General features: G+C 45.5%; 1 protein-coding gene across 1 annotated transcript in view; it reads right to left on the bottom strand.

The window, feature by feature from the left end:
- The window catches only part of LOC128747193 (latent-transforming growth factor beta-binding protein 2), a 110364-nt gene that overhangs the window by 75356 nt on the left and 7801 nt on the right, over positions 1–27207 (bottom strand). Inside the window, exon 3 of the mRNA XM_053844870.1 lies at positions 11642–11885. Within this exon, the coding sequence (XP_053700845.1) occupies positions 11642–11885 (244 nt within the window). The remainder of the gene's footprint in view (positions 1–11641; positions 11886–27207) is intronic.

Genomic DNA, 27207 nt, shown 5'->3' with positions numbered 1-27207 from the left:
TCGCATCGAAGGGAACGCGACATGAAACAAAGCCAGTCCATCCTACCCCCTCAATATAATGTTTTAGAGTGAGGCCAAAAGCGAACTAAAGCCACAGCTTCGCAAAGCTGGCTGTCTCTCTGAGCTCACACCGTTTTCATGCCTACTTCCAACAACAGAACTTGAGGAACCCCAGAAGTCCGGTGAAGTCCTGTGTGCAGCATCAGCCACAGAATTTGTATAAAGCTAAAGAGTCAAATCCTTGGTGACCACGACCGAATCAGTGCCCCACCTTTACATTACATTTTCATAAACACATTACACAATATATCTTTGGCATTCAACATTTCACATCAGGGGTTACTACAGCAAGTCCACCACCTCTTCGTTTACCTATGGTTCCTCTTCATTTTTGACTTCCATTTTTCTTCATTTATCGTGTCCCTTGTCTCAAGCCCATTCCAAAAAGTTTGGACTCAGTTTTAACTGATAAAAGCATCAAATGACGCAAAAAAGGAAACGACAACCAGCGCCAACCACTGAGCTCAGTGATGAATGTAACATTAACAGATTCATGTTTGGTTCTTTTTTTTTCTAGCATTTAGGCCTGTCTTTATTATGAGCTCAGCTTTTAGCCGCGGAGACAGAAGATAAATTGAGGTGAAAATGTCAATAAGAACCTTTTGGCAGAGCTCGACATCTCAATAGCTTTAGCAGGCCGATGTACAGCAACAATTCTAATTCATGCTTTCGTCAACATGCCTCATATTTGGAAGAGGAGTCTGATTGATGTTGTATCCATCTGCTGCGCTCAGAGGGCGGCCAGCTGAGAGCACGCTGGGATTGGCGCCTCTGCTCCTTCAGCGTTCGCTCCTCCAACAGCTGCAGCTACACAGCCCTGCTTGATGAGAAGGATCTGGCTAATGAAACTGGGTCTTCTGGCACAGTGGCTCAAGCAGCGTGTTTGGTAGCGATGGGAGAAAGAGATATCTGTTCCACGCCGAGCGCTGACTTCTCTATGGTCCTTTGTTTCCTTCTTTGCCTTGCAGGAAGCCGAACACTCGAGGGAGACTTTTGGCTTGTAAGGAGACACAGAAACTTTCCTGGACTGTCTGAGTCAATACTTCTGCATGTTAAACTCTTGTCGAATCAAAAACCTCCAAGTCGATGCGCTCAATTTTCGACTTTCGATTGCATTTAAATGCAAATTTAAGCAATCGGTGGGTCACCTGAGGACAGCTTCCACAGCTGAGTCTGCACTGCCATGTTGACTGTATCCCATAATGGCAGAGCCACACACTAAGTACGGCAGAGGATATCCAGCCGGGCTCCGGAAAGCCACGTCCCATTCACAGCACGAGCGAAAATGCGCGGGGGGACTAGGAGCGGGGCAAAGGTCAAGTTAGTAGCACCGGCGTGCAAGACAAACAAGCTTATCCACAAGCAGAGCGCCAGTGAACATGACCCCGCTCAAGTTCACTCCCGCCCAGATCAGTGGAGTCACACCACCGAGTCAAAACATGAGAACTTTCTGGAGACAAATCTGACTTTTAGCGCTCCATGGTAGACTGTTTTGGCAGTGGCTAAAAACGCAGTCAGGAGGAGCGTTGAGATCACCTGAGCCTGGATGGAAATTCACTCAGGGCTGCTTGTTAAATAATAAATTGGAACAGTAGTCCAAATCCCAGTGAAGCCTTTCCTCACGTATTACTCATCTGAGATGTGCTGTCAGCCCAAAGACACTGATAGCTATCACACAAGGTAGAAGGAAAGATGGTTAAGCACTAGCATAGCCTGCGGCTTGTGGCATCTGCTAAATGCACATTTCCCTGGGCAGAGATTCACAATACAAAATAATGAAGAATAGACCCATTTACAGTCGACACCATACCAAAATATGCATTGTATTTTGGCAACGGAAGTGGCCTTTGGCGACACCTACATAGCTGTGTAAGTGAGTCCGCTGTATTTTGTCAGCATTTGTCCTATTTCACTTGGTCGTAATAACATTTTGATGACACATCATAATTTTGATACTGCGGCCGTTGCCGTCCACAAATCTGACAGCACCTTCCCTTCACACTGGGCTTCTATGACGCGTCATTATCGCCATGGACCAGACTTATCGGTAAGTTGCCGTCGAAGATCGCAAACTACGAATAGCAGGTCAGGAAGCATGTCACATTACTCTCTCGCCGTCAGTATTGAGCACGATTTGAAATCTGAGTTGATGGTGTGAATGTGTCGGCTGACATGGTGTCATCTGACCAAGCCACAAGTCAGAACGTAAAGACATGTAAACTCAACCACCCACTAATTCAGCGATTCATCGCTCTAAGGACAATCGCAGAAAGACGGAGAGCTTTAAAAACCACAAGCCTGAATGTACATTCACTCAACACCGTTTGTTTAAATGGATAATAAATCGAAACAGTAGTCCAAATCCCACTGTAGCCTTCCATCACGCAATGCTCATGATGCATCTACTGTGCAGCACTGTGAGCCCAAAGAAAAGAAAACATCTGCTAAAATGCATACGAGAAAAGGAAAACTGGTAAAGGGCTTGCAAACCACAGACGTATTGGTTTAAATCCATCTTGATTGTGCAACACGGTTCATAGCAACCCCTGAAAATCTCTGCTGGAACCCTGTAGGCAAACAGAACATACCCTAAAATAGACATAATACGATACAGGGTATGTGATATGGCTTCATTTAAGGTATTCATTTCACAAGTTTGGTACAGGCATCCATTACGCACTGCTGAGAAGTGCTCCAAAAATGCTCAAAAAAATGAATACAGCTGCGAAAACATGAATAACAAATGAGAAAGACAGGAGAAAACTTTAAAAAAAAGGATGCGACTTAGCTTTCCTTTTACTTGCCTGTCCTTTCGTTCAGGGATAGCAGGACTGAATATCTAATTCATATGATCTGATTTACACGACAAAAGCAGTATCTGCAACGTGAAGAACCACAGAATCGCAGCGCGTACCACTGGGCTGTCGTCCAGGCCAAATAAAAATGACCAGCGCTCCAGACTCCGTCATCTTTTGGGGAAGGCCTCGCCTCGAATTTTTCATGGTTTTACATCACAAAAAGAAAATAAAAGACCTACTCTGGTCAATTATTTGTCCACTTTGGCACATTGAAATAAAGATTAATTCAATGACACAGCTGTGTGAGATTAGGGGGATTTTGAATTGTTGATGAAACGTGTCAGTTTACGAGTGCTTCGGCTCGATGCTCTCAGTCTGGTTGTATCAAGGTTTCTGCCACAAAGACGAGGGCATCGGTGACTCTGGCATCTTGCACCTACTTCACCTTTTAAATGGTTAAAATGTTGTCAGTTCCCAAACGTTTCACTCTTGTGTGTCTCAGAATCATTTGTATCTCTCAGTCAAACATTTCCAAACTGCTTATGTGCATTCTAGTACCTACTGAGAGTTTTCTAGAAAACCTCTGGGACTTCATTTCCTCTCAGCCGTCCTCTCCACTTTACATCTCGATTCTTGGCCGTGGTCAAGACGAGGGGATGGATTTGAAAACCTGTCGGCGAAGCCAATATTGTAGCGCACGGTTTCTCAGGCTCAGCGTCAAGACAAATGCGCAAGAACATCGTGGCTAAAGCGCATTCCGCGTCGGAGCCAAATGCATCTTGAGTACTGCATGATGGAAGGCTGCTGAGGGATCTGGACTACTGGTCCAATTTATTATCCACTCAAAGTACGAACACAATTTTGAGTGAATTTCCACGTCGCCTACTTGCATTTAATGACCATATTTTATTCCGTTTGGGCTTTCGGCTTTCCACCGCCGCGAGTGATCTTTCTCAGGTGTTGAGGTTACCTTTCTGACACAAGCCTCTGTCAGTGCTGCTGGTGTGGTTTGTCTGGAATGCCAGTGAAAGTAACCAATGATCCATGATTAACAGGGAGAACTCCCACTGCGACCACAGTTTCCTCTGAGAAACGTCCGTGTGGTTGCGTATAAAGCCTTGAGTCAACAACTCTCACGACCACCAGCCCGATTAGTCACCAAGCAAACAGTCGGGCCGAGCGGGCCGCTTGTGTGAATCACCCTGTTCCAGTCGTTCACCAAAACTTTTCATCAAAGTTCATTTGGCTCCTCCGTTCAGCAACGAGGAATTCCACAGTCCTTAAACCTTAATGTGGAACAGTTCTCTGATGAGTTTGGCATGAAGTGGTGGTTACTTTTATAAAGGTATGGTGCAAGAGCTTGAGTGGCAGCTCTCTCACAGCACAGCAGCCAATGGCACTTAAAGTCTGACAAGAGATTTAACACCAACTCTATTGAAGTGTTCCAAACCATGAAATGGGTATGTTAGCATTAAATCATTCGGCCTGGATCGGCTTGGTTGGAAACTCAATGTTGTGGCTCCATTTCTGGGTCACTACTGAGAAAACTTGGATCCGACTACGCCCTCAATCTGGGAATTTCCAGCTTGCCAGTGGTCTCTTTTCTACTTACATCGCTGTACCTCACAGCGCAAGTATTTTGAATATGGAGTCATGAGCGCGGAGGAAACTGTGACACTTGTGGGATGCAGATATTGGACCGACAAAATGAAGATTGTGCCGAGACGATGTGGACCTTAAACAGACTGAAACATTATACTAAATAAACATATAAGATCTGGTGTCTCACTGTACAAATACCACCGTGTTTTAAGGCAACTTTTAGTCAGGTGCATCTATTGCAGATTGTTCTGCCCAGCGGAGTTATGTTTCTGTGAAACTGTATACTGTCGTCTAAGAGTTTTGATACCGAAGCTAACTGTCAGACCGAGATGTTAAATATTCAGAAGGTGAAGCTCCTGTCGCGAGAGCAGGGGCAGTTTAAGGAGGAATATCGAGGAGTTTAAAGGGATCCAACATGGTTGCTGCTTTGTTCATTTTGGGGTTTTGGTGATAACATGATAAGCAAGTGATGCTACACTTTCATTGGTCAAGAAATTCAAATGAAAAAAAGAAGCCTCACCATGCAGGAGAGGAACCACTGCTCCTCCTGGAGAACCAAGTTGTGGTGACTCTGTCACCATGTACAGGCCCTTTTATGCTCCCTTTACCTACGGACCTGATCACATGCTTCCATGCGTCTGTTCTTCAGTATATCCACCAGTCAAAGGTTTATGACAACGATGGAGAATTTCCGCCACTGTTATGTCTTCTTCGTGTCACATTAGGGTTACGTATCGGGGAGTAACAGCAACACTGCTCCCCATGGTTTAAGGGGGTACTGCACCGTTTTGTCTGTATCCGTACGTTTTGTGGAAATGTTTAGAAATTCAGAGGAAATGAAGGCAGAACACAGACCGTTCGGAACTGCATGGAACGTTATGGGCCGGTCTTCTAGTCACTGCAGAGGAGAAATGCACGATTTGCCCTCAGCCCTGGGGCAACCTCAGGTCACAGTGGTGGGACTATGTCTGAGAGTTGACACCATGGTGTTTCCCCATTCCACTCAAGCAAAACTGTTGATTTTATTTCACATCATAACCTTTTCTTTGTGCCCAAAAAAACTGCAACATGAAGTCATTTTGCTTCCAACATTTATTCCATATGTTTCCGTATATTGATCAACGTGGCCATCTCTTTCACCTCTGCTTTTTTTCATCGGTGCATAAGAGGTCAGAGAAACCGCTGACAACAAGCGTATCCTGCTCTGCCCGGCAGTGTTTCCTGCAGAGGACTGATGTCAGAGGACCTCAGGGGTGTGGGCTCGATAGAGAGGTCTGTTCCGGAACACATCCTCCATGTTATATCAACCGCTCCGACAGGAGTGTCCACGAGGGGCCCTGACCTTCCCACTTCAAAGTGACAAGGACGAAACTTTTCAGCGGCACTTAGCAGCTGGCCACCCTCGTGTTATTCCACACCCGGGAAAATAGAGGATTTGGTCTGAGGAAGCTTAACCTTCAGTTCGGAATAACACTGCTGCTATATTCATTTTAAATGTACGAATAAGAAATTGTAAAAGCTTGGTTTTAAAACATGTAAAATAAGAAAAAAAAATCATTGTAGGGCCTGAAACGCAACACAGCAGTGCAGGACACTGAAGAAGGCGGGGTGGTAAGGTAGGCAGCACCCTGGACGGGTCACCTAAAGACTCCCTCACTCCAGGGTCACGGCACTAAACATTATCTCACCATGCATCCTGATTTAAAATCTTCACCTGCGAAGCAGGCGGAATCCCTTCCTCTGCCAATGAGGCGCCAAGATAATCATATCTTCTGCCCTCGACTCAGAGGTTGTAAATTCGCAGCTCACCGCCACTTAATTTGATTTGGTCCCAGCAACTAAACCCCTGACCAAATCCTTCAGCAGCCTGGCGGCATGATCCACAGGGCCGACTTGGCCTTGCCTGGTGCTCTGTTTGGAAATCTAAGGAGTTTATTATTTCGATTATTCTGTGTTTGAATAGTCCCACACGTCAGGTTCCTCCTGACATTTGCGCCCCCTACAGTCTTATGAGATGGAACCAGAGCTGACAGGACGAGTGGCATGTCTGTGTGGACAGTGGGAACCCACCTCATCTTATTCTGTCAACAAAACCGCTCTCCATTCTTATATTCCATCTCTCAGCGCTTGTCTGAGTTCGACACCTCTTGCTCTTGGCGCCGCTTGACAAGGTGCCGCTGACGCAACTTACCGAGCAGGATCCGAGACAAACATATATATCGTACCTCACACCTTCTCTAATAGAGAGAAATGAACTATGTGTTACTCCCTAACTGATCTCTGGCACTGCCGCTGATGCAGTACCTCGCTCCTGACCTTCCTTCAAGACTTCAGGAATAGCAGAATCTGATATGTGAAACCAAGACTTGCATCCACCACATTTCCACCCCTGAGGCTGGTTACGGGCCAAGAGAACCCAGAATATTTACTGCAGCTGACACAAGGTCGACTTTTAATGCGCCTTACGCAACATTTCTGGAAGTCCCGATGAAAGAGAACATTCAAATAATTCGCTGGCTAATTTCAAAATAAAGAGATTTTCTTCCTGTCGTGTGAAGACGTTTAAATCATTAATGGTTCAGGCCACATGTTTGGAAATGTTTAATTTCGCCCATAATTTCTCTCCTCGCGTTCCAGCAGTTGTAAGTTCAGCTATCATAATAAAAGAGGCATGCGTGACTCCAGAACGCTCTCTGGCCTCTGGATGCATGCAGCCGCGTTGTCTGTTTCCCCAAATCTGTGACTCAGGACGCAAAAATGTCATGCGAGTTGCAACCAAAGGAAACATATGCATAGCAAGTGTGTAGTCTTCCGAGAGCCTTGTATTCATTAAAGCTAGTCCAAGAAAAGGGTTTGGAATGAGGATGTGTGACAAAAAATGCTCTTTTGATGCACATGCCAAAACATTTCGTAAAAGTCGGGCTACCAAAAAACACGTGGATGAGCGAGGCAGGAAACACCAGGCGGTCAGACCAAAGAAGGGTGTCGTCGGGACAGAAGAAGAGAGCGGGAGGGCATCATGGCTGTGTGTGAAGAGAGGAACGTGGGGACGTCAGTGCAAGTCGCTGGATCAGGAATTGGTATATCATCCTCTCATATGGCTTGGTAGGGTAGAGGACTCGTTGAGGCCACCATGAACACGACATAAAGAGCTCTTCCTCTCAAGATGTTTTCTTCAGATCAATTCGCATGGCGACCATAAGTTACATATTGAACACATTCCTTCACACTTCCTTCGGAAGTGAGATGGATTCCAGGAATCTTGGCGCTGACGACAAAGAATTCAAAGCCACATTGTCGGATGAGGATTTGCAATAGTTGGCCACGACGTCCCATTTGACGTGATCAGGCTAGACAGTTATGACAAGAACTGATTTTTAGATTCCGATCCAGGTCGGGTCAGAGGAATAAAACATGAGCTCTGCTGCTACAAGCATGTTTTACTTCCACAGTCAGCGTACATTTGGACATTACATTATTCTAATGCTAACAAGATGGCTGACAGTCAGAGGCTGCAAAAGTGAAGTGGCCCCTTCATGAGGAATATGTACCATCCGTCCGTCCAGATGCCAAATCAAAGATGCTCAGACTTCGTCCCTCTCCCCAGAAACCAACATGTCAACAGAGTGGCATAACCTTAGAGACTTCCTGACAAGACGCCCCAGCTGCCTCACCTCTCCGTTCTCTTTATGGGGAGGAGGAGAGGTGCCACTTGGAGTCACTCCTGTATGACCAAGCTTCGATCTCTCAGAGAGAAAACCTACTGGTAAAGCTTGGTCTGGCTCAGCTCTTTGTTCACCATGTCATCCATCTCCAGTCTTTCCTCACTCGTGAACAGGACCTGAACTCCTCTCCCTTGGAACCGATCTCATCTCCTCCCACTTTATCGAACTAACTGAGACATAAAGCCGGACCAGATTGAAGGAATCGAAGCCCAATCAAACCCAAAATGCTCATATGGCCCCCATAACACACTCCGACATACTGACAGCATTCCTTCACACTTCCTCTTCTTTCGGAAGTGAGATAATTCCAGGACTCTTGGCTCAAACTACAAAAGAATTAATAGCCACGCTTCTCTGCGACGGTGATGAAAACTTGGCGACAGGATCAACTTTGACCTTATTGGGTCGGACAGTTATGACAAGTCGTGATTTTTAGATTCACATCCAAGTCGATTTATTGAAATAAAACAACAGCTTGTGACTGTAAAGATACAGACTCCTCTGCGGCTTTAATCTGTATATATCAATATCACTGCTAAGTAATCGGTTAACCAATTTGGATTTTAATGTATTGGACATCTCTGGAGGACATAACTGGTCTTTAATCAGAGACATCATCAACTATCTTTGGCTTTTGTGGAGTCTGAGAAAGTCCAGAAGACAAGCCAGGGGTGGATCACAGGATGAAAGTCAGAGCTTGATTCCTGCACGATGGTGGCCTTCCCTAACTCACTGATGCTTTCACTGTCTCAGAGATGATAGTCTCATCATTGCGCCACTGTAGCCTTGATAGCATCCAGCGTTTCCAATGACTCCACCTCTTTATAACTGTAGAGACAAATAGCATTGGCAGGATACTGCAGTAGTTTTGGGGAAGTACTGCGAGACACTGAAACAAGACTTCGACAATATAGTAGTGGAAGTGATCAGTTCATGTTAGCGGTGACATGCTGTTTCCATCGTATATAGATGTTGCCAGTTCTGCGAGGGACTTGTTGTTGCACAACTCAACATAACTTGTTCTTTGTTCGTCAATATTTTTATTTGGTGGGTTTTGTTTCTAATTACACACCAGTCTGGTGCTGATCACTTCGGCTTCGTTGGCCAACAGCCCTATCGGGAACTGATTATCTCGCAACATTTTAAGGCAGACGGGAGACCAGAGCTTGGACACATGATAAGAGGCAAAGTTAATTTAAGTTCATAAAGTGATGGAACAAAGGAGCAAGGGCTGTTTTGGGTTTAACGCTGCTGAGAGGGACCACCACTGCGTTCATCTGTTCAAGGTCATGGTGCATTTTTTAAAAAGTCTCCACCAGTTCTTGAGTTTAAACCAATGAATCTACACAAAAAAAGAGTTGAGCCTTACTGAGGCTCTACTGTCCATGGCAAAGAAGAGTGTGAGAAAGAGGTGAAGAAGCGGGTGCAGGCAGGATGGAATCATTGGAGGAAAGTGTCAGGTGTGATGTGTGACAAAAGGGTGTCGGCAAGGATGAAAGGGAAAGTGTCCAAAAGGGTGGTGAGGCCAGCAATGTTGTATGGTTTGGAAACAGTGGCACTGAGGGAAAGACAGGAGGCAGAGCTGGAGGTAGCAGAGATGAAGATGCTGAGCTTCTCTCTGGGAGTGAGCAGGATGATGATAGGATCAGAGGGACAGCACATGTGCTCAGGTGTTTAGGAGGCCAAGTCAGAGAGGCTAGATGGAGATGGTTTGGACATGTACAGAGGAGAGAGAGAGAGCCAGTACATTGGTAGATGAAGATGTTGAGATGTTGGAACTGCCAAGAAGAAGAAGAAGAAAAGGAGGTTGGAACTGCCAGGCAGAAGGTGGAGAGGAAGGCAAAGAGGAGATTGATGGAGGTGGTGAAGGAGGACATGAGGTTTGTAGGTTTGAGAGGAGAGGAAGCAGAGGACAGGGGGAGATGGAGGAAGGTGATCCACTGTGGCCACCACTGAAGGGAGAAGCCCAAAGAGACAGAAGAAGAAGAAGAAGAAGAAGAAGAAAAGGAGGTTGGAACTGCCAGGCAGAAGGTGGAGAGGAAGGCCAAAGAGGAGATTGATGGAGGTGGTGAAGGAGGACATGAGGTTTGTAGGTTTGAGATAAGAGGAAGCAGAGGACAGGAGGAGATGGAGGAAGATGGAAGGAGAAGCTGAAAGAAGAAGAAGAAGAAGAAGAAGAAGAAGAAAAAGAAGAAGAAGAAGAAGAATAAAAAGAAGAAGATGAAGAAGGAGGAGGAGGTTGGAACTGCCAGGCAGAAGGTGGAGAGGAAGGCCAAAGAGGAGATTGATGGAGGTGGTGAAGGAGGACATGAGGTTTGTAGGTTTGAGAGGAGAGGAAGCAGAGGACAGGGGGAGATGGAGGAGGATGATCAGCAGAATCAACACAAAACTAAAACACTTCAGTCAGCTAAGATAGAAGACTGAGTCGATGCTGCTGTGCTTCGGTGTGAGTGTAAAGAAGGAGTGGGAAACTGTACAGTCCAATGCTTGTTTCACAGCATGCCACAAAACCTTGAAGTGGCTTGTCAGTTGTGCGACCAGGACTCGGTTCAGAAAGTGACAACATGATCCGCTCACACATTCTGGCACTTTCATCGCTATCACTGAAGAAGAAAGTCGGCCTGAAACGGCGAAGATATTGACAAGATAAGGATGAATCTGTGAGCAATAAGCATCGATCAAAACCTTTGCCAGAAACAATTACGTCCTCGCAACATCCTTGATCAAGAAATATGATTCTGGCTGTGGCAGTCAGACCAGAAAGTTACTTCCAACAAGACTGAAAAAAAAAAGAATGAAAGCCAACTAACTATTAGACTGTCTGATTAGTCGGCTGGAGAATTAGTTGAATGTTCCCGAAGAAGAAGCGGCGGTACGTGCAATTACGAGTTGGACGCGCTCGAAGTCCACCTTATTCCAATAAATCAAAAAACTATTTGAGCGGGACTTGAGTGGAGAGGAAACATAATCACCTCCATTTATTTTTATAGAAAATAGCGTCTGTGAATTCATCTGTCGGGTACTACATGATTTATTTTCCCGATTTACCTTAATACTTTTCAAGCACGGCGGCGACGCTCGACTTATTTATCTTGCCCAGCCGGCACTGAAGATGAAGCAGATGATTCATCTGGTCTGACTTATCGTAACAACAAACAGGAGCAGCGTTGAACACCAGAGCAACAAACTGCATTTACAGAATGAACGTAGAATCTTTTTCTATAGGTTTGTTTTTCAGTCATGATGGTGACAGTAACTGCAGCAGAAAAGTTGGTGGATTACACCACTAGACCTGATGTCTCTATTGGCATGGGGTTATTCTACTGGAAGGTATTGATTCTGTGGTTACATGATTCAAGAGTATCTCTGTGGAGGACAGAAGGAGCAGTGTAGTTTGAGAAGTTGACCTCCACATCTGACCTCTCCGGTCTATGTTAAGAAACGGGAGACACTTACACAGGCGGTCTGGTGGTCACAGGTCGCGGGTTCTGGACCTTGGTAGTGTTGTGTCGTCTCCGCACAGGCTCTTTCTGGAAGGGGTTGCTGCCGGGCTGCACTCGCCTCAGGGCGCCGCCGTCGCGTATGTACACCTGCTCCGGGGCCTGCTCCTCACAGCGGGGCCCCTGGAAACCCGAGCGACACACGCAGGTATGTGGCCGACTGCAGGAGCCACGGTTCTGGCAGGGGGGCTGGCAGTCCGCTGAAGAGAAAGCACAGATGGAGTCAGTGAATGGGTCATGTTGGAACATGTGTTACCCTCTCCCACATGCAGTAGCAAGCGACGCCTGAGTTCAACACTGAGGCTCACTTCACATTCATTGGATCAAGACGCTTCAATCCCTCAATCTCAGACTGGACCACTCGCCATGTTCTACTCCTCTTGAGACCCGTCCAGTCTAAGAGCACTAGCAAAATCCTCGTCCAGTTCTGATCTACAATCCAACGTTGGCAGCAATGACCCAGTGAAAAACCGCGCCACAGAAACTTGTTTGAAAAACAAACATCAAGTAAAGATAAATGTGCGCAAAATCTTTTCCCTGAAGTGGCTGAGGTCATCTCGCGGCCATGGAAAAACAATGAGTGTCACGCGCCCGCCCCCACTTACGTCCCGATACCTCAAGTACAGACCGGTTGCACGCAACTGAGAGTAAACAAGCCTTCGATCTTGTGGCAGAGTTGCGCATAGCACTTGACAATTTATGACATTGTCCTTTAAACAGTAAATCAGGCCACTGGTCTGCGGTGGCTAAAGCAAACAACGGCGCTCTGTCAACAGCGCTGTGGAATGCTATTGACACAGATGCTGTGGACACTGACAGATCGCAGGCGGGAACGCTGCCACGGCTCTTGGCACCGCCGAGTGCTGGCAGTTGAGAGGGCCCCACTGAGTGCGAACAGCGCTCTACCTGCTGCACACTTCCTGTTATTCCGATACCGCTCAGACTCCCGGGCCCCGTTATATGTCTTCTCAATGAAAGCCCGCTGCTGGGGAACAGAATAACAACCAGAAGCACATGGTCCCTCCCACCAAGCCAAGTCTCCCTCAATACTTTCTCATTTAAAGACCGCATTTAAGGACAAAAAGCGGGACTGAATTTGGCAGCCATGTGTGGCGCAGCAACTTCTTTTTATTTAGACCAAACTAATGAACTTCATTCAAACTAATCTTCTGAGGAAAATAAAGCCTCCCTCTGCTGAACTATTAGACGAATGTGGCGGTAGATTTGTGTAGGAGCAGACTTTCCATCATCTTATGAAAGACTTTGGCACAACCTTCATGAAAACCATTAGCTTGTTTGGGGATGATCGGTGCTGGAATCCGAAGATTTTGGGGATGAATGGGATTAAATGGATCAAAAAGGCCACGTTTTAGATGCCAGATTTAGAACTCAAGGGGAAAACCTACTTCAGAAGGGAAGCGTCTCCCTTCAGGTGTTGGAGATGCGACCCTCCTCCAGGTGGCAGAGTTCTGGTATTTTGGGTGAGGGAAAGATGGTGCAGGAAGAGCTGAGCCAAAGACAAAGACAAAGCTTTCCATTCAGCTTCACTCTCAAGAACAAGATCGGTTTGGTAAATCTATGTTTTCCCTCATGCAGATAGAAGCTCAGCAATCCAGGAGAGACCTGAAGTAGAACTACTGCGCCCCTTCATAGACAGAAGCCATTTGAAGTCGCCCAAAGTCCTCTAGCATTTGGGGAGTCTAGGCCTCTTTACGTCAGCACCTGACCTCGGATAAAAGGTCTTCAAGATCATAACAAATTCTTGTTTTTAAAAGAAGTGAACTCCAGAGATACTGGGACTGACTTGTTCTGTTTTACTTTCTGCTGCTTTCTGTGTAAAAACAGAACTCCTCTGTGGACTGAATCTGACCCTCTGTGAGGTCCACCTCCTCAGATGACGGCCCAGTCTCACGAGAGACAGACGTGACAGCAGACAAACAAGCCGTCCGCCCAGACAATAGACGGAGCAGTCGGCGACGCTGGCGCTGACATGTGCCCCGCATGAAGCCGCGTCGGAGACCATGGCGACGGTCATCATCCCCGCCTGGCTGTGTTGTCCCTGGTCGCTGCCCTTGGCCTGTTGAGCACATTGTCACGGTAATTGCTATCGTGCAGATTTGTCTTGCACATCATTAAAACTAATTGCTTCACATTCCACCCATTTCGCAAATATGTCAAGCAATTATTCCTTAGCGATAATAAAACCAGAATCCGTCTGAAATAAAAGAGGAGAAATAGAAAACATTCCTGGCATTGCCACTTCAGCATCAATTATGAGTGAGCGCCACCGGCCGGGATCTGACCGTGTGTCTCTGTCCAGCCATCCAAGAAGACACTCGATTGTTGTTGCCAGTTTCGGAATTTGCCACAAACATGCTGATTCAGGCGAATGAAGCGCGATAATAATCTGCAGATACAAAGTGTGAAGCATGATTAAAGTTGCGCTCTACGGCTTGTACATGCGCTGACCATGAAAATACTTGGCATTCCTGTGTCATGTCTAGGCTCCGGTACATCTACCCAGCCTTTTTTCCCTGCACTATTAGGGCCCTTACTCGGGTGGCCACCAAAGACGATGACTAGAAATATAGCGCTGTCTTTTAGCTCAGCTCTTTCTTCACCAATAGAATCCTCATGACTGAGGACGATGCACCAGTCCAAGCGTGAATTGCAAATCCTTCCTCAATCCTCAAGCTCAAACCTCAACCTCATTCCTCAAAACCAAGAGTTGAGGAAGATTTTGTTCCGAAGAAATGGGACCCTCTTTCATGCAGGTTCAGGTACATATATATAGGCTGCACTCTTGAAAAAACAACTACATTATGGCTGACAAAAGTGACCATTTTGTAGCGTTAAATAAGTGAAATGATAGCAACATAGCTTGTCGCTTGTAAAAAAAAAATATATCATGAGATTATGAGATAAAATCATATACTTAGAATGGTTTAATAAAGAATGCGCGGTTTCCGTAATTTTATATCACCATTGACAAAGAAAATATTTGCATTTGTAGCTCGGTCTTTTTGTCTTCACGCCATCTTTGATACCACACATTGGATTCTGGGTAGGTGGATAGGGAGGTCGCGGAGTTCCTCAATCTTGTTCCTCAATTTCACTTTTTAAAAATTCATACAGTCCTTGCTCCTGGCAAGAGGATTGAGGTTGAGGTTGAATTCACGCTGCTCTACCTATAGAAGAATCTCATTTCCAACCTTCCACCATGTCCTTGAACGTCACTGTCTGACTGTGAGTATCAATGAGTGTCGAGCACTTGGATGAGGTGCTGGATGAGAATCTAAGCGTTACATCAGTTACAGTTTACAATAGCAGATTTCTTCCTCTTATAAATGCAACTTTTTATTCATGCAGGACAGACTCGGTTTCACTGCGGAGAATGTGTTTGTAAGTCCTCTGGAGTAGAAGTTAAGCCTCAAGACAACAATTTAAGAAGCACTTCAACTGCCGGGGAAAAGTTCCCTGAAGGGATGTCTGACAAGTTTGAGCGTCCAAATAAGATGGATGTCCACCAAGGGGGTCCCAGTAAACTATTTTTGTGAAACTAAACCCTGATTTGGATTGTTCGAAAGTGACCAAAGCAGTTATCAAGTAGATGAAGGAAGCCATTTGGAGGTCCTCAGAGAGCCAGGAAATGAACGCAAGTCTGCGCTCTCTGAGTGACCCTCTAATTTATAACACCCCTCGTGGCCCGCAGATACCACTTCCATCTTTTCTTGCTTGTCTTCAACTGTCCTCTGGAGATCCCTTCTGTCTGGTTTTACAGCACATCACAACTTAAGGGTCCCATTATCCAGCAGGCTGCAATCCGAAACCCATATCTCCCAGAACCCGAGCCCGTCTCTGCTCCGTATGGGGCGGCGGTGAAAGTAATATTGATATTGAAAGCATAATTGAGGTAATCTGGGCTGAATGGGGTCATTATGAGATTTCGAGGCTGGGAACTGCTCTGGAGATTAGAAATTTGTAGAATTGATAAAAAAAAAAAGCTTGACGAAAATCCCTCTTAAACCTCGTAACTGGGAGAGGAAGCCAGGGAATACTGATAAAAGATAAAGGGTTTATGGTTGGAGCCACAACCTCTAAACAGCTGTCGAAGAGTGGCTGTTAGATTTACAGTCCTCTGAACGCCGACGCAAACAGGAAGACAGGATTCCTGGTAAAAATAAGAAGAAAAACAGCAGCTTAGGGGGATGAAAGTGGGGAGCGTCTGGCAATATTTCCGTAGCTTTGGTCGCTTGGACCCGGCATTTGGAACTGAAAGTATTGGTGCTCAATGGAACCGAAAGAATTTTAATGATGTTTTACAAAGAATTTGCAAACAAAGGAGGTGGTTTTATTTTGCTTGGGGATTTTCTTACTGTTTGGGGGAACCTTGTGACTCCAGACTTAGAATAACAAATGTATTTTGTGGTTGAGAATGTCAGTCAGTACATCTCCATCAGTTCTATTTCTGACATAGACATTCTGGTCTACTCTGTACAAGTGTCATGAGAACTCAATCTGTCTTGTCTAACCATGGGATGCTTGGTGCTCTTGACCACACAGGTTGACAGAGCTTCACACCAAACCTGTCAAACTTATACTCAGAGGAGGAACTATGGACTGGACACCTCACCCCAGCTCGGACATGATCATCTTGAGTGGTCTGGTTCAGTCGTCTCCATACATGAACCACACGTTACACCTCAACATTTGGGGTGATGTACAGAGTGAAGCCTAAACATGAGATTAGATTATGGCTATTTACCGAAATAATCTCAGATTAAATGACTGTACTTCTCCTAGTAAACATACCTTGCAAAACTATTCAGGATTGATCAATGAAACACTAAGGAAACCCCCCAATGGTCGCCATTTTATCATGACTGAAATGCAGAAGCTGCAGATGGACCTTCTGTAGAACATCCGTCAAATCCATTTCACAGAGGGAAAGTACAGATCAGATTGTTTTCCTCATCTGGTATTTGCCTCAATGGCATGGCAGCGGGAGCAGGAGTCTATCCCAGCAACACAGGAGGGCCATCTTGGACCGCGCATCATCGACCAAGCAAACTCACACGAGAAGAGGGAGAACGTAAAAACACCACCCAGATGCAACCCAGTTTCATGCCAAACCCTGAGGTGCCACACTACTTGCTCCAGTGCGTACCATGCAGCCACCTAAGATAAAGGCAGAGCAGCAAGCACTATCAGAGAAGCATCGCCTTTTAAACATATGCTAATTGTTGCTATGCTAAATGAACGTATCATAGACTTTTGTTTGCTTAGTCGGGGTTGAGCCGGAGCTGAGACTCTATAAAGACTCTATAAAACCCCATTATCTCTGTCAATCTTCAACCTGGGCTTCTAAGTGACAACAAAGCTGTTTAACCTCTGGAGCTGTAGGTTGAGTTTCACTTCAAGAATCAACACAGACCCTGACAGCTCTCATAAACCAGGTCAAGTGTTGGCAGTCGTCAAACCTCAGGCACCAGTCCTGCGAAGGTGAGACTGCTCTATTGAGCTTCTAATACAATTGCTTCCAAAGCTCAGCCAGCGATGGTCTCTTTACGACATGTGATCCCCACATGGTTACAACCCGGCCGCCAAGCACCAGCACCCGGCAACTGCGGCTTCTGCTGCTGTAGCTCTGCTGCTTTCATTAAAAGCGTGGATTAATTGTTGTAATGAGAAGCAGCAGGCACGTCTGACATTGTTTGACTGATGCTTTATTTTCTCAGTGGGGTAAATCCCACCAAATCAAGGCACTTGTGCCATCGATACGCTCCTTTCCATCGCTGTTTGTTTTCGGGTCTAATACGGTAGTTTGAGTTTTGACTTCTCGGTTCCAGAGGGGGGTTTTGTTAACCCACATCTGACCCATGACACTGCCTATTTTACATGTAGCCTTGCCATGTAGCACAGGCGACACACCCCCTTTAGACACCCACGTTCAGCCTCTAATGAGCCACATGCCGGGCCACACAGCGGAGGATCTGGGCGAGTGTGACCGCCACTTGTAAAACTGACTCAGTGAGACGCGCGCAAAACCCCACAAACCCCATCCTCTTGAGGGCTCACATCCCAACAGCTTCCATATGGGCTTGAAGCAGGAGGGCGCGATGATATATGCTTGGCCCTGGGCGCGCTCGCAACCCTGAGCCCGACTGAGGAAGAAGGAAGGATGTTGTTAATGTACCACAGCTAGTGTCACTGCTAGTTTTGGAGGCTGAGTCTTTAGACGCAGGGTTTAATTCTAAATCAGAAGAGTTTCCACTGATGTCCAAGTCCCTTCATTCAAAGCCAAATCAAAGGTTGTGCATTACTCTAAATCAAGTTTATATTCCCCTCAAGCAGCTCTGCAACGCTCCAAAAACACTGAAGTGATGTCAGAGAATCACGAAATCAGTTCCTGTGGTTACAGATGAAAGCAGCAGCTGGTGAGGGCTCAGAATGAAAGTGCATCACTGCTCTGTGGTGTTCGATCGAGCGTTCATTCAACCCATTACAAGCCGTTCTGATGTAGTAAACGCAACATATTCCAAGCGCTTTGCTTTAATGAAACGCCACCCACATGTCGGCCTGCAAAATGGTACGTTTTTGTTGGTAAGAAGTAATGTCAGGGCACACCAGAAACTAGTGATGAGGCTTCATGAAACAGTGACCACGTTTTTAGGGCTCAGCAGGTGGCGCTCTTGGTTTAAAAAGGATGTGAGGTTTCACTGGAATGGTTGTTCAAAACCAAAGGTTTTAAAGTAGAGAGTGGCGTCTAGTGGGTTTTAAAAATGAAAATACTGTTTCATGAAGCCTCTTTGACACATCACTACCAGAAACGGCTTTTCAGGGGAGGAAGGTTCTTGTATTTTTCTTATTATGCAAAAGAAAAGGCAAAAACAACCTCAGTGATGTTGTCACGCTATTGTTGTAGGATTCATTGAGACATTTAATGTGTGTTGTAAACAGTGTTATTGCTATAGCGTTGGTCCAAGACCTGGAGGCATTGAAACTATTGCGCTTTATAAACTTCACCCAGTCCAGCTAGTACAACTCTAAACAAACTTATTCAGGAGTTGGCTCAAAGCAGTGTTGATAAAATAAATAAATACATAAAAATGAAGTTTTATTTAGATGAAAGGAGCATGATTCGCTTTACACATAGAAGCATATATTGGTTTTACGACCCCTGTGACAATAATAAAAATACATACAGAGTCGCTTCTATTTTGTATGTGTTAAAGGTTGGTTTGAACGTGAAATAACATCGGAACACTTGCGTCCTCTTCTTTCTCTTATGACCCGATCTGCAGGTTTCAATGCCAAAGGAAGCGCAGTTGTCTCCACCTTTGTCTTAAATCTAGGTCAGCAGGGATTCCAAAAAAAAAAAACGCAGCCATCGACATCCCGCTCCAGACGCTGACTCGTGCGGCATTTTCACAGCACCTTCAACTGTGGTAGCAATTAGAGAAACATGTGGCGCACGAGGCCAAAGTGGGACCCAATTGCAAGCTACAAACAGACGCTCCAGCTGGAGTGGGGAAAGCTAAACTCCTGGTCTGAGAAGACAAAGCCAGCGCGAGCCGTCCACCCTCCATGTTAATGACGGGTTCGGGGACGACGGGGTGTGTATTGATTACAGGATCTGTCTAATGGGCCATAACTCTTGACTGTTGAACTACGAACTCCTCAACCTCCCCACACACACACTCACACGCGCGCGACGCACAGCCCAGGAGGGTTTCTGTGGCCGTCTGCGCGGCGGTAATTCCAACCCTGGCTCGGTGACATCGCTGCTGTTTTAAAAACCTCCTCCTGTTCTTGTAAAACACAAGTTCCCATCGGTGCTTTACAGAGGGAAAAGTGTACGTTTCACCGCACCAGTGCGGTGGAGCGCTGTCGCGTTTGCGAGACTGAGCCATTACTGCAGTTGAAGAAGCCTGGTGGGGCATCTACATTAAGAAAACTCAACCCAGACGTTGCCTTGCTCTACAACTGGTTCAACATTTACACTTGTGACACATTAAAGAATAGCACTGCCTGAAGGGCATTTACTGACCATTGCAATACATGTACCAACTCCTGAAAACTGTTGAGTTAAACCGATAACTATAGAAACTATAGTAAAATATTACAAGGGAAACACACAAACAATAGAACACACGAATAGATGCTCTTGCATCTATTCGATGGAGCATTTTGAGGGGCAATTTTCAAGGAGTGGAAACCCCACACGTGCACTGTGCGTCAGCTGCGTCACACATGTGAAAATAAAAAAAAAAACCTGTTGCATTTGTTTCATTTGCAGCTCAGAAATATCTAAATCTCCTGTAATAACGGTGGGTTTTATACGAGCCGATTAATACCGTTTAATTGCTGAACTGCCTAAATGGTGCAGCCATAAACATCCAGCCCCTGCTTTAGATGGCTTTCATTAAAACCAACCGGAGGAATGTGGTGGTGGATATAAAGCAGCAAAGGGGCTTTCGCTGAGCTTCTGTCCCACACTTCCTTCTCAGGCACAGAAATATGTGATAAACTTTCGGGATTATTCAGTGAGAAATGTTGGGATGGTTGTTATACTTACAGTCCGTAGGTTTTCAGTCTCTGCAAAAGTCAATGTTTGTATGAAGCTTTTGGGTGTTTTAGATAAAAGTCACATCACAGATACTTTTGTGTCCACTTTCATACGTTTCAATAATAGCGCTACATTTCTACAGCTACGGCTGCATCATCCGCTGTCGTTCTTACAAAGCCACTTTCAGTAATCTTACAAGTGTGTTCCTACAGTTCACAACTTAGTCTAGATGAAAAATATTTTTTTTAAATATATTGCAAAACAAATGTCTTCTCAGACTCAACTTCCTGAAATTGCGCAGTGTAAACTCAAGTTTTCAGAAGTTGCTCGGTACAATTTGAAGTCACAAAATCCCAACTTTCTGACTTCATATCTGCGCTGAGTCAAAAGCGCTACCTTGTTCAAAAAGGGAGGTGTGTGAAGAGACGGAGGGGGAGAGCGGTTTTCTGCATGAGGAGTTATTTTAGGGTTGGGATGGGGCCCTGAGCGGCACAGCAGGCCAAAGAAAGCTGGAAGGCAATCAAAAAGAAACTCCTTTCCACCGCACCTCACTCCGTCCATCGCCGGCTGCTTAAGAGGCTGAAAACAACTTTATTCCTGCACGTGAGCGATGCACCTTTCATCTGAGGCCGCCAAGACGGGAACAAATCAGAGCCCATCTGTATCTTTTTTAACTTCTTTTTAAAGAGAGATGGTTCACTGGCGCGCTCTCTCATGCGGCGAGGCCCGCAGCGTGTTGCCATATGCAGCGCTAACTGCAGCCAAGATGTCACGATGTACAGTGTGGACTGATGGATTCCTCTGCAGAAGCTAAAAAGGGAGCAGCAAGTTCCTGTCTGCTCTGACTCCTCAATGTGTCAAAGCGTAAATCAAATTCTTTAAAGCTGTACCAAGGATCTGGCCGACACCAGGCCGCCTTCTGATCCCGCAGTCGTAAAGCTGGTCAAAATCACGAAAACAATTGGCGATCCCTTTTGTTTTGCCTCTAGCGCCTGCGCTGGACGGGTTGGAACTGGACCAAATGTTGCACCGCCAGTCGTAATGACCAGTGAATGAATCCTAATGACTCTGTGATGCCGTCTCTCTGGCACCACCATTGTCCGTCCGACTAATGACATGCGCCCATCAGTCTGAGTCGCACATTGTGCTTAGTGCCAACATGATATTATGGGATGGAGGGAGTATAAATAGCACAGCCATTTTGAGGACAGCGAATGTCAACTTGTGAAATGCTACAACAGAAAGTCCTCCGTCTGGATCGTGAGGTTGGAAATGAGTTCCCTCCCCAAGAGGACGACTTCACCTACTGAAGCGTTGAACTAGGGCATAAGTACTGACCATCTTTCGGCCCACGAGTCAGGCATCCTTTGGTCACTAGCGCCATGTGTTGGTCAGTCATATTAGCCACGTATGGTGGCAGTAGTGAGTCACTGAATTGACTTGACAGCTGCAAATCTGTGATAGTTACCAACTATGGAGAAGTTCTTGAAAAGAAACAATGATAAAGAAAGTGATGTCGCCCCAACAGTAAAAACTGTTCATAATAATAAAGCACCTGTTTAAGCAGCTTTGAAATGGCGATACTTTTATTTACACTTTACTTATATCTTCTTTGAGTTTGAATTATAATATTTTTATTTTGTGATATTTAGACATGGTTTTATCATATTTATTTTATCCAGAATTTTGTTCAGTTTTTCCTATTTTCTCAACAGTTTGCATCAAGGCTATTTTTCCTTCTTTACTAAATTTGATGAATATGGCGTGCACCTGGTTCTGCTGACTTTTCGATGAGAAATAAATATCTCTGCAATGATCACATGGTTTCATGCCATTTCACAAGGTTTTGGTTTGTTTATGTCATAGAGTCAAGAGTCATGAATCAGTTCTATTACTTGAATGGGCCCATTTGTCCTGGGAAAGGTGGGCCCAAAAAGGTTCAGAACCCCTGCTGTATATGACGCCATGGGAGTGAGGATGTGTTGTTTCAAATGTTTGATCGGCTCCATCATTTACATGTAGTGAGAACCTTGTGAAGACATGGACCATGTGTCCAGGAAAGAGTGATCAGCTGAGGAGGCGGTGATGGAAAGTGGCCGAAATTATATGTGCTTTTTATTTCATTGTAAAAAAAAAACAACATTACTTTTTGTTCCAAAGGAGGTTCATTCAAATACCATTCAAAATAAAGGTTAGTACGAGGAGTGAATCACGAGAACTCCACCACAGTTACGAGGCAAATTGGTCATTATTCCTCATTTGTTTCTAGAATTAGTGAAGTTACATAACAGCTGGGGCTGTTTGATAACCAAACAGAGTTGGACCCAAGGGGGAAGCATGAGTCTGATTTATGTGTCAAGTTGAGCTCGTGTGAAGCTCAACTCGAAACCAGCAATTCCACGCCGATCTAACTCCTCGTTACTGTATTTACCCTAAAACATGTCAACAACTCAACTTTCATCTTAATTCCTCCGCTAAGTAGCTCAGGGTTTTGTAAACAGGTTTAGTCTGTGGTCATTTCCAATTCAGTCTGTTGGTGGAGATTTCGCTGAACGGATTCTGGCAGTTATTATTATTCAGGCACGTATGCAACATTCCGGCAGATTAGCGGCATTACGGGCTCTTTAGGATAATGTTGTTGAGAAGCTGATTGGAATAAAAGCAGAGCGGAGGAAAGTTGGAGCGCGAGCGGGAGCAAGTCAACAGTTTATGGTTCACTATTCCAGTGAAACGTCCAAGCGTCATTAAGCAAGACTGTCAACATATTACTCAAAAGTTCAGTAGGATTCCTGCCATGTGAAACTTCTCCCGCGCAGGACTCAGGTCCAACATCAAGCCACGTTAGAATCTGTGACTCGATAGCCATACACTACTCCCCCTTGTCTTTCCTAAGACATCAGATCAGTCTATCGGCATTACCACGACGAAGGGCTCCCACTACACAGACAGGGCATGTGAACCCTTGTTCCCACTCTGACAGTCGCTCAAAAAAGAACAATGTCAAGACTGGTCCACACGTGTCAAACCCAGAGCTTAAATCTTAATTTACGGTGGAGTCAAAAGGTGCTCGGGGTCCGCTCAGTTGTACAAAAGCCCAGAATATGTTGCCGAGCTGTTAGAGTTTTGCGACTATGGAAGCCAAAGAACACTGTCTGAATGGCCCTTCTTCAGCTGTTCCTCACACATTCCAGGCATTGCATGCTTCTGGCTAGCACCTCGCTGAAGATTCATGGTTCTCCTCCAAGCACCACCAGTGATCTTCTTAAGTTGACCACATGCAGACCTTTTCAGGGAGAAAGACAACTTTTCAGTCTAAAAATATTCTATTTTAAGAGACCCCAGTCGTTTTTTGGGAGGTTTCTGGCGACAGCTAAGAGTCGGACCCTTGACGTCTACAGTCTCAGATCAATACAGGAATCTCTGCAGACTGGTCTCCCCATGCTTGTTGTTAACAAAAACACAGAGTATTTATACTCCACTCTTGTGTTTTACCTTTTTCGTTTTGGACTAACTGACTCTTATCCCAGCTGCTTCACACTTGGCTGCAAACTTTTCCAGTCTCAGTTGGAGGTTGCAACTGGACGGAGCCAACGGGACACGTCATCTGAAAAAGCACAGAGGCCACCAGAACCCACTGAACTTTGGTTGTGCCTAGAAATTCTGACCCAGACTACAGTGGACAGAAGACGGTGGGAGAGTTCATGGCGCTACCGTTCCGGCAGGTTACAGTCAAGTCTTCAGTCAAGTCCCAGCCGCTTTTCACTTTTAGATTTGAGTCCATTTATAAATAAACCAGGGAAGTCCTGTTTTATGTAGATGGGATTTTTAAAGTTCAACTGAGAGCCAACTGAATCAGGAGCTTAGATCGGTAACAAATGTTTTTTTCCCATGGACAAGTATAATTGGGACTAAAATAAGACCAAACATAAAATGTGTCATTTCACTTTTTTTCTGCCTTGGAAATATACATCTGCAGCCAAAGACAAACAAGCAAGATTCTTGGCCACCATTTCAAACGTCCACGTTCCCTTTACCTAAAAAATCCGTCTCGCAGAGGGTCGGAAACAAACATGATGCAGCCAGGGGGAACACAAGTTCTGATCAAAGTTTTCTATCGTTACACTGGCAATTTCCAGCACATGGACTTTGGCGTGAGCGCAGGGTCGGGCCTGCTTACCATCTACTCTGATGTAACACCAAAACCCAAGTCAGTCAGTGCCAACCCAGCCAGGACAGGTTTTAGAGATCCAGACGAAAATATGCAAGAGGACCAACGGAGACTGAGACAGTTGTATAAACACAATTCAGAAGACTTGAAGGCCAGTTCTCTGGATGACTTGAGGTCCAATTCCTGTCCTAGATTTGTTGTGAGCTCCAGCAAACTGAATAAGGAGGTATTGTTCAGAGGCCATAACTCATGTCACCCGATGTTGGAGGTGACATGTTTAATCTTAGGCAGTATGAGGCAGATCCGGGAGGACTGTCTACCGTCCACTTGTTTCCGACTCTTGGGCCATAAATTTTGGTTTATGACCAACAATTATGGAGCTGAACTGTCTTTCCGCAGGCTGGTGGTTGGCACTAGATTAAACCGGGTAGGAAGCTCAGTAATCCACTCAGTAGAGCCGCTGCTTTATCCTCAGGTTGCTACAGTTTCCAGACAAGTCAGGGAGTAAAGCAAGGCAGGACAATCCATCATTACTTGGGAACGGTTTGTGACTTATTGTAATTGGTGACACCTGCAGTGCATCCGTCCCATCAACACTAGAGACATCGCTAACCACCTGCAGCAGGCATCTCCACCCCGAAGTCTCGACACCATCCCGGTCAAATCGTGCTCTACTGCTGCCTGGATCATCCTTCTGCAGCCAACAGCACTTCTCATGGATCGCTCTTATCCAAATAACACTTGTATCTGTTCGAGGGAGAACGCTGGCCAAGCTCCCGCCCTGAGGAGTCCCCGCGCCAGAGTGGTGATGTAATCTTGACTTAAGAGTCCCGTGTATCGCTTGTAAGCGCATTCAATTAATTCTCTGGCCTCACCCACGGCCACATGGTTGGGTCTTGATGGATGGACCAGAATTATGAAATGGCTTTCTTCTGTTTCCTCTCAAACGCAGAGTGAGAAGCTTTCAGCAGACATCTGCACAGCGAGAGCAACTTGTGTCAGGAGGTCAGTTGGTCTTCAGGAGCGTTTCAACAAAATGCTAAATAACCAAATGATCGATGGGTAACTCGCCCAATAAATCAAGACTCATGCGGAAGCCCCCTTTTTTTTGCCTACATAATGTGCACTCGTAGGTCCAGCCGGGGGCCGAGCTGGCACCGTGCCCACCGCGGGGGTTTCACACAGCTGATGATAGCATTGCCTCCAGTCAAACCTGGGCCAGGGCCAAAATGTAAGCTGGTCCAGATGCTTCCAGAGACCCCAGGTTCGCTCAGATGTGCTGCCTTATTTAACATGGGAGCGTGAACAGCGGCCAGTTTCTCTCTGGCAGATTAGAAGGATTTACTCTTCCAATTACAGCAACTACAGCTCAACGCTAAATGTAAATTTACCCCTCCGCGAGCGAGCCTTTAGCTAGGAGCTGGGAAGAAGGCAAAAAGAAATGGCAGGCGACTTTGCACCGTGCAGGAGGGAAGGAGATCTAATTAGGAGGTTGCTGGGGCCAATCTGCGTGTTGTGTAATCAACTGGCTGAACTGTGTGTGTGTTGTGTGTTGTGTGCCATGGAGAAAATTAGCTGGTGAGCGGCTAAGAAAACAGTCAACAAGTTTCACCTCACTAGTAAAACGTAAAGATAACTCGGCAGAAACCGCTCATTTCAGAACAAAATTAAGTGTAAACCTGAAGTGAAATCTGGCTGCGTCTATTTAAAGCTCTGTGCTTCGAAGGACTCAACAAAGCATCATCTGCATATAAACGTCGTCCATGTTAACAAAGAAGTCATTGATCGTCCGTCGTAGCTTCGGCTGCCATAACACGTCAAGACTGGATTTGCTGTTTGTTTGCCTACATTTTCTTGCATTTGGATTTTAGTGAAGTCAAAAGATCAGACCGAGGGGAACCCGCCGAACCTGCCAATGCAAAATAGCGGCGGCCACAAAATCGCTGGCTCTCACGAAAGTCAATACGTGGCAATAAAACATCATCAGGACATGGCGCTTGAGATGTAAACAATGATGCAGTACAATTGATGCTTTGCATTAGCGTCTGTGGCGAAAATATGACCTAATTTCTTCTGTTGTGGGAGTCGGGAAATTGAATTTGGGAGCTATTTAAACCATGGGATTGCTGGAGCATTGGGGGAATCTCATAAGATCCTCACTGTGCAGCAAGACTCACAAAGACATCAGTGTGCTACACAATAACATTGGAACATTTGACACAAAATTGGACTTTTTTTTCAAGCCTTCTATGCAGGCAGTTTGTTTTGCATCAGATTCAATACTTTCTACATGTGTTTATTGAAAATAACAGCATATCTATTGTAGTTTGGCAACTAAATCTTGCTTCACGATAAGTTCATAAATAAGCAAAAGATTGTAACCCGCTACTTACAGCGATAGGTTTTGACATGAACATTACAAATTACTGCAACTAAGTGAAGGAGCAATAGCTCCAGAACCTCACGATTAAAAATAATTAAATTAAAAAAAAAGGAATTTATATTGATGTTCGGCATGTGCATACATGATGGCAGTAAGAATCCACTAAAGGCACAAAGCCACAGAGGTGAGATCACTGAGAGGGAGCAAGACGATGAGGCATTGGATGCAACTGTAAGTTCGGAGTGTTAGAAAGTGACGTACATGTCAGCCGTTTGGAGGCGGTTCTTCTTGTGACCAGGACGTAGAACATTCGCTTGGCAAATAACCTGCTTGACATCTACTGTCTTTTGCCAATAACAATAATGTTCCACCTTAAGTAGAAAGTGCCATCGAATCCTTCAT

The sequence above is a fragment of the Synchiropus splendidus genome, chromosome 16 (assembly GCF_027744825.2).
Source record: "Synchiropus splendidus isolate RoL2022-P1 chromosome 16, RoL_Sspl_1.0, whole genome shotgun sequence".
Taxonomy (NCBI): Eukaryota; Metazoa; Chordata; class Actinopteri; order Syngnathiformes; family Callionymidae; genus Synchiropus; species Synchiropus splendidus.
Note: the sequence above shows the minus strand (reverse complement) of the source record. Positions and strands in the feature narration are given on the sequence as shown.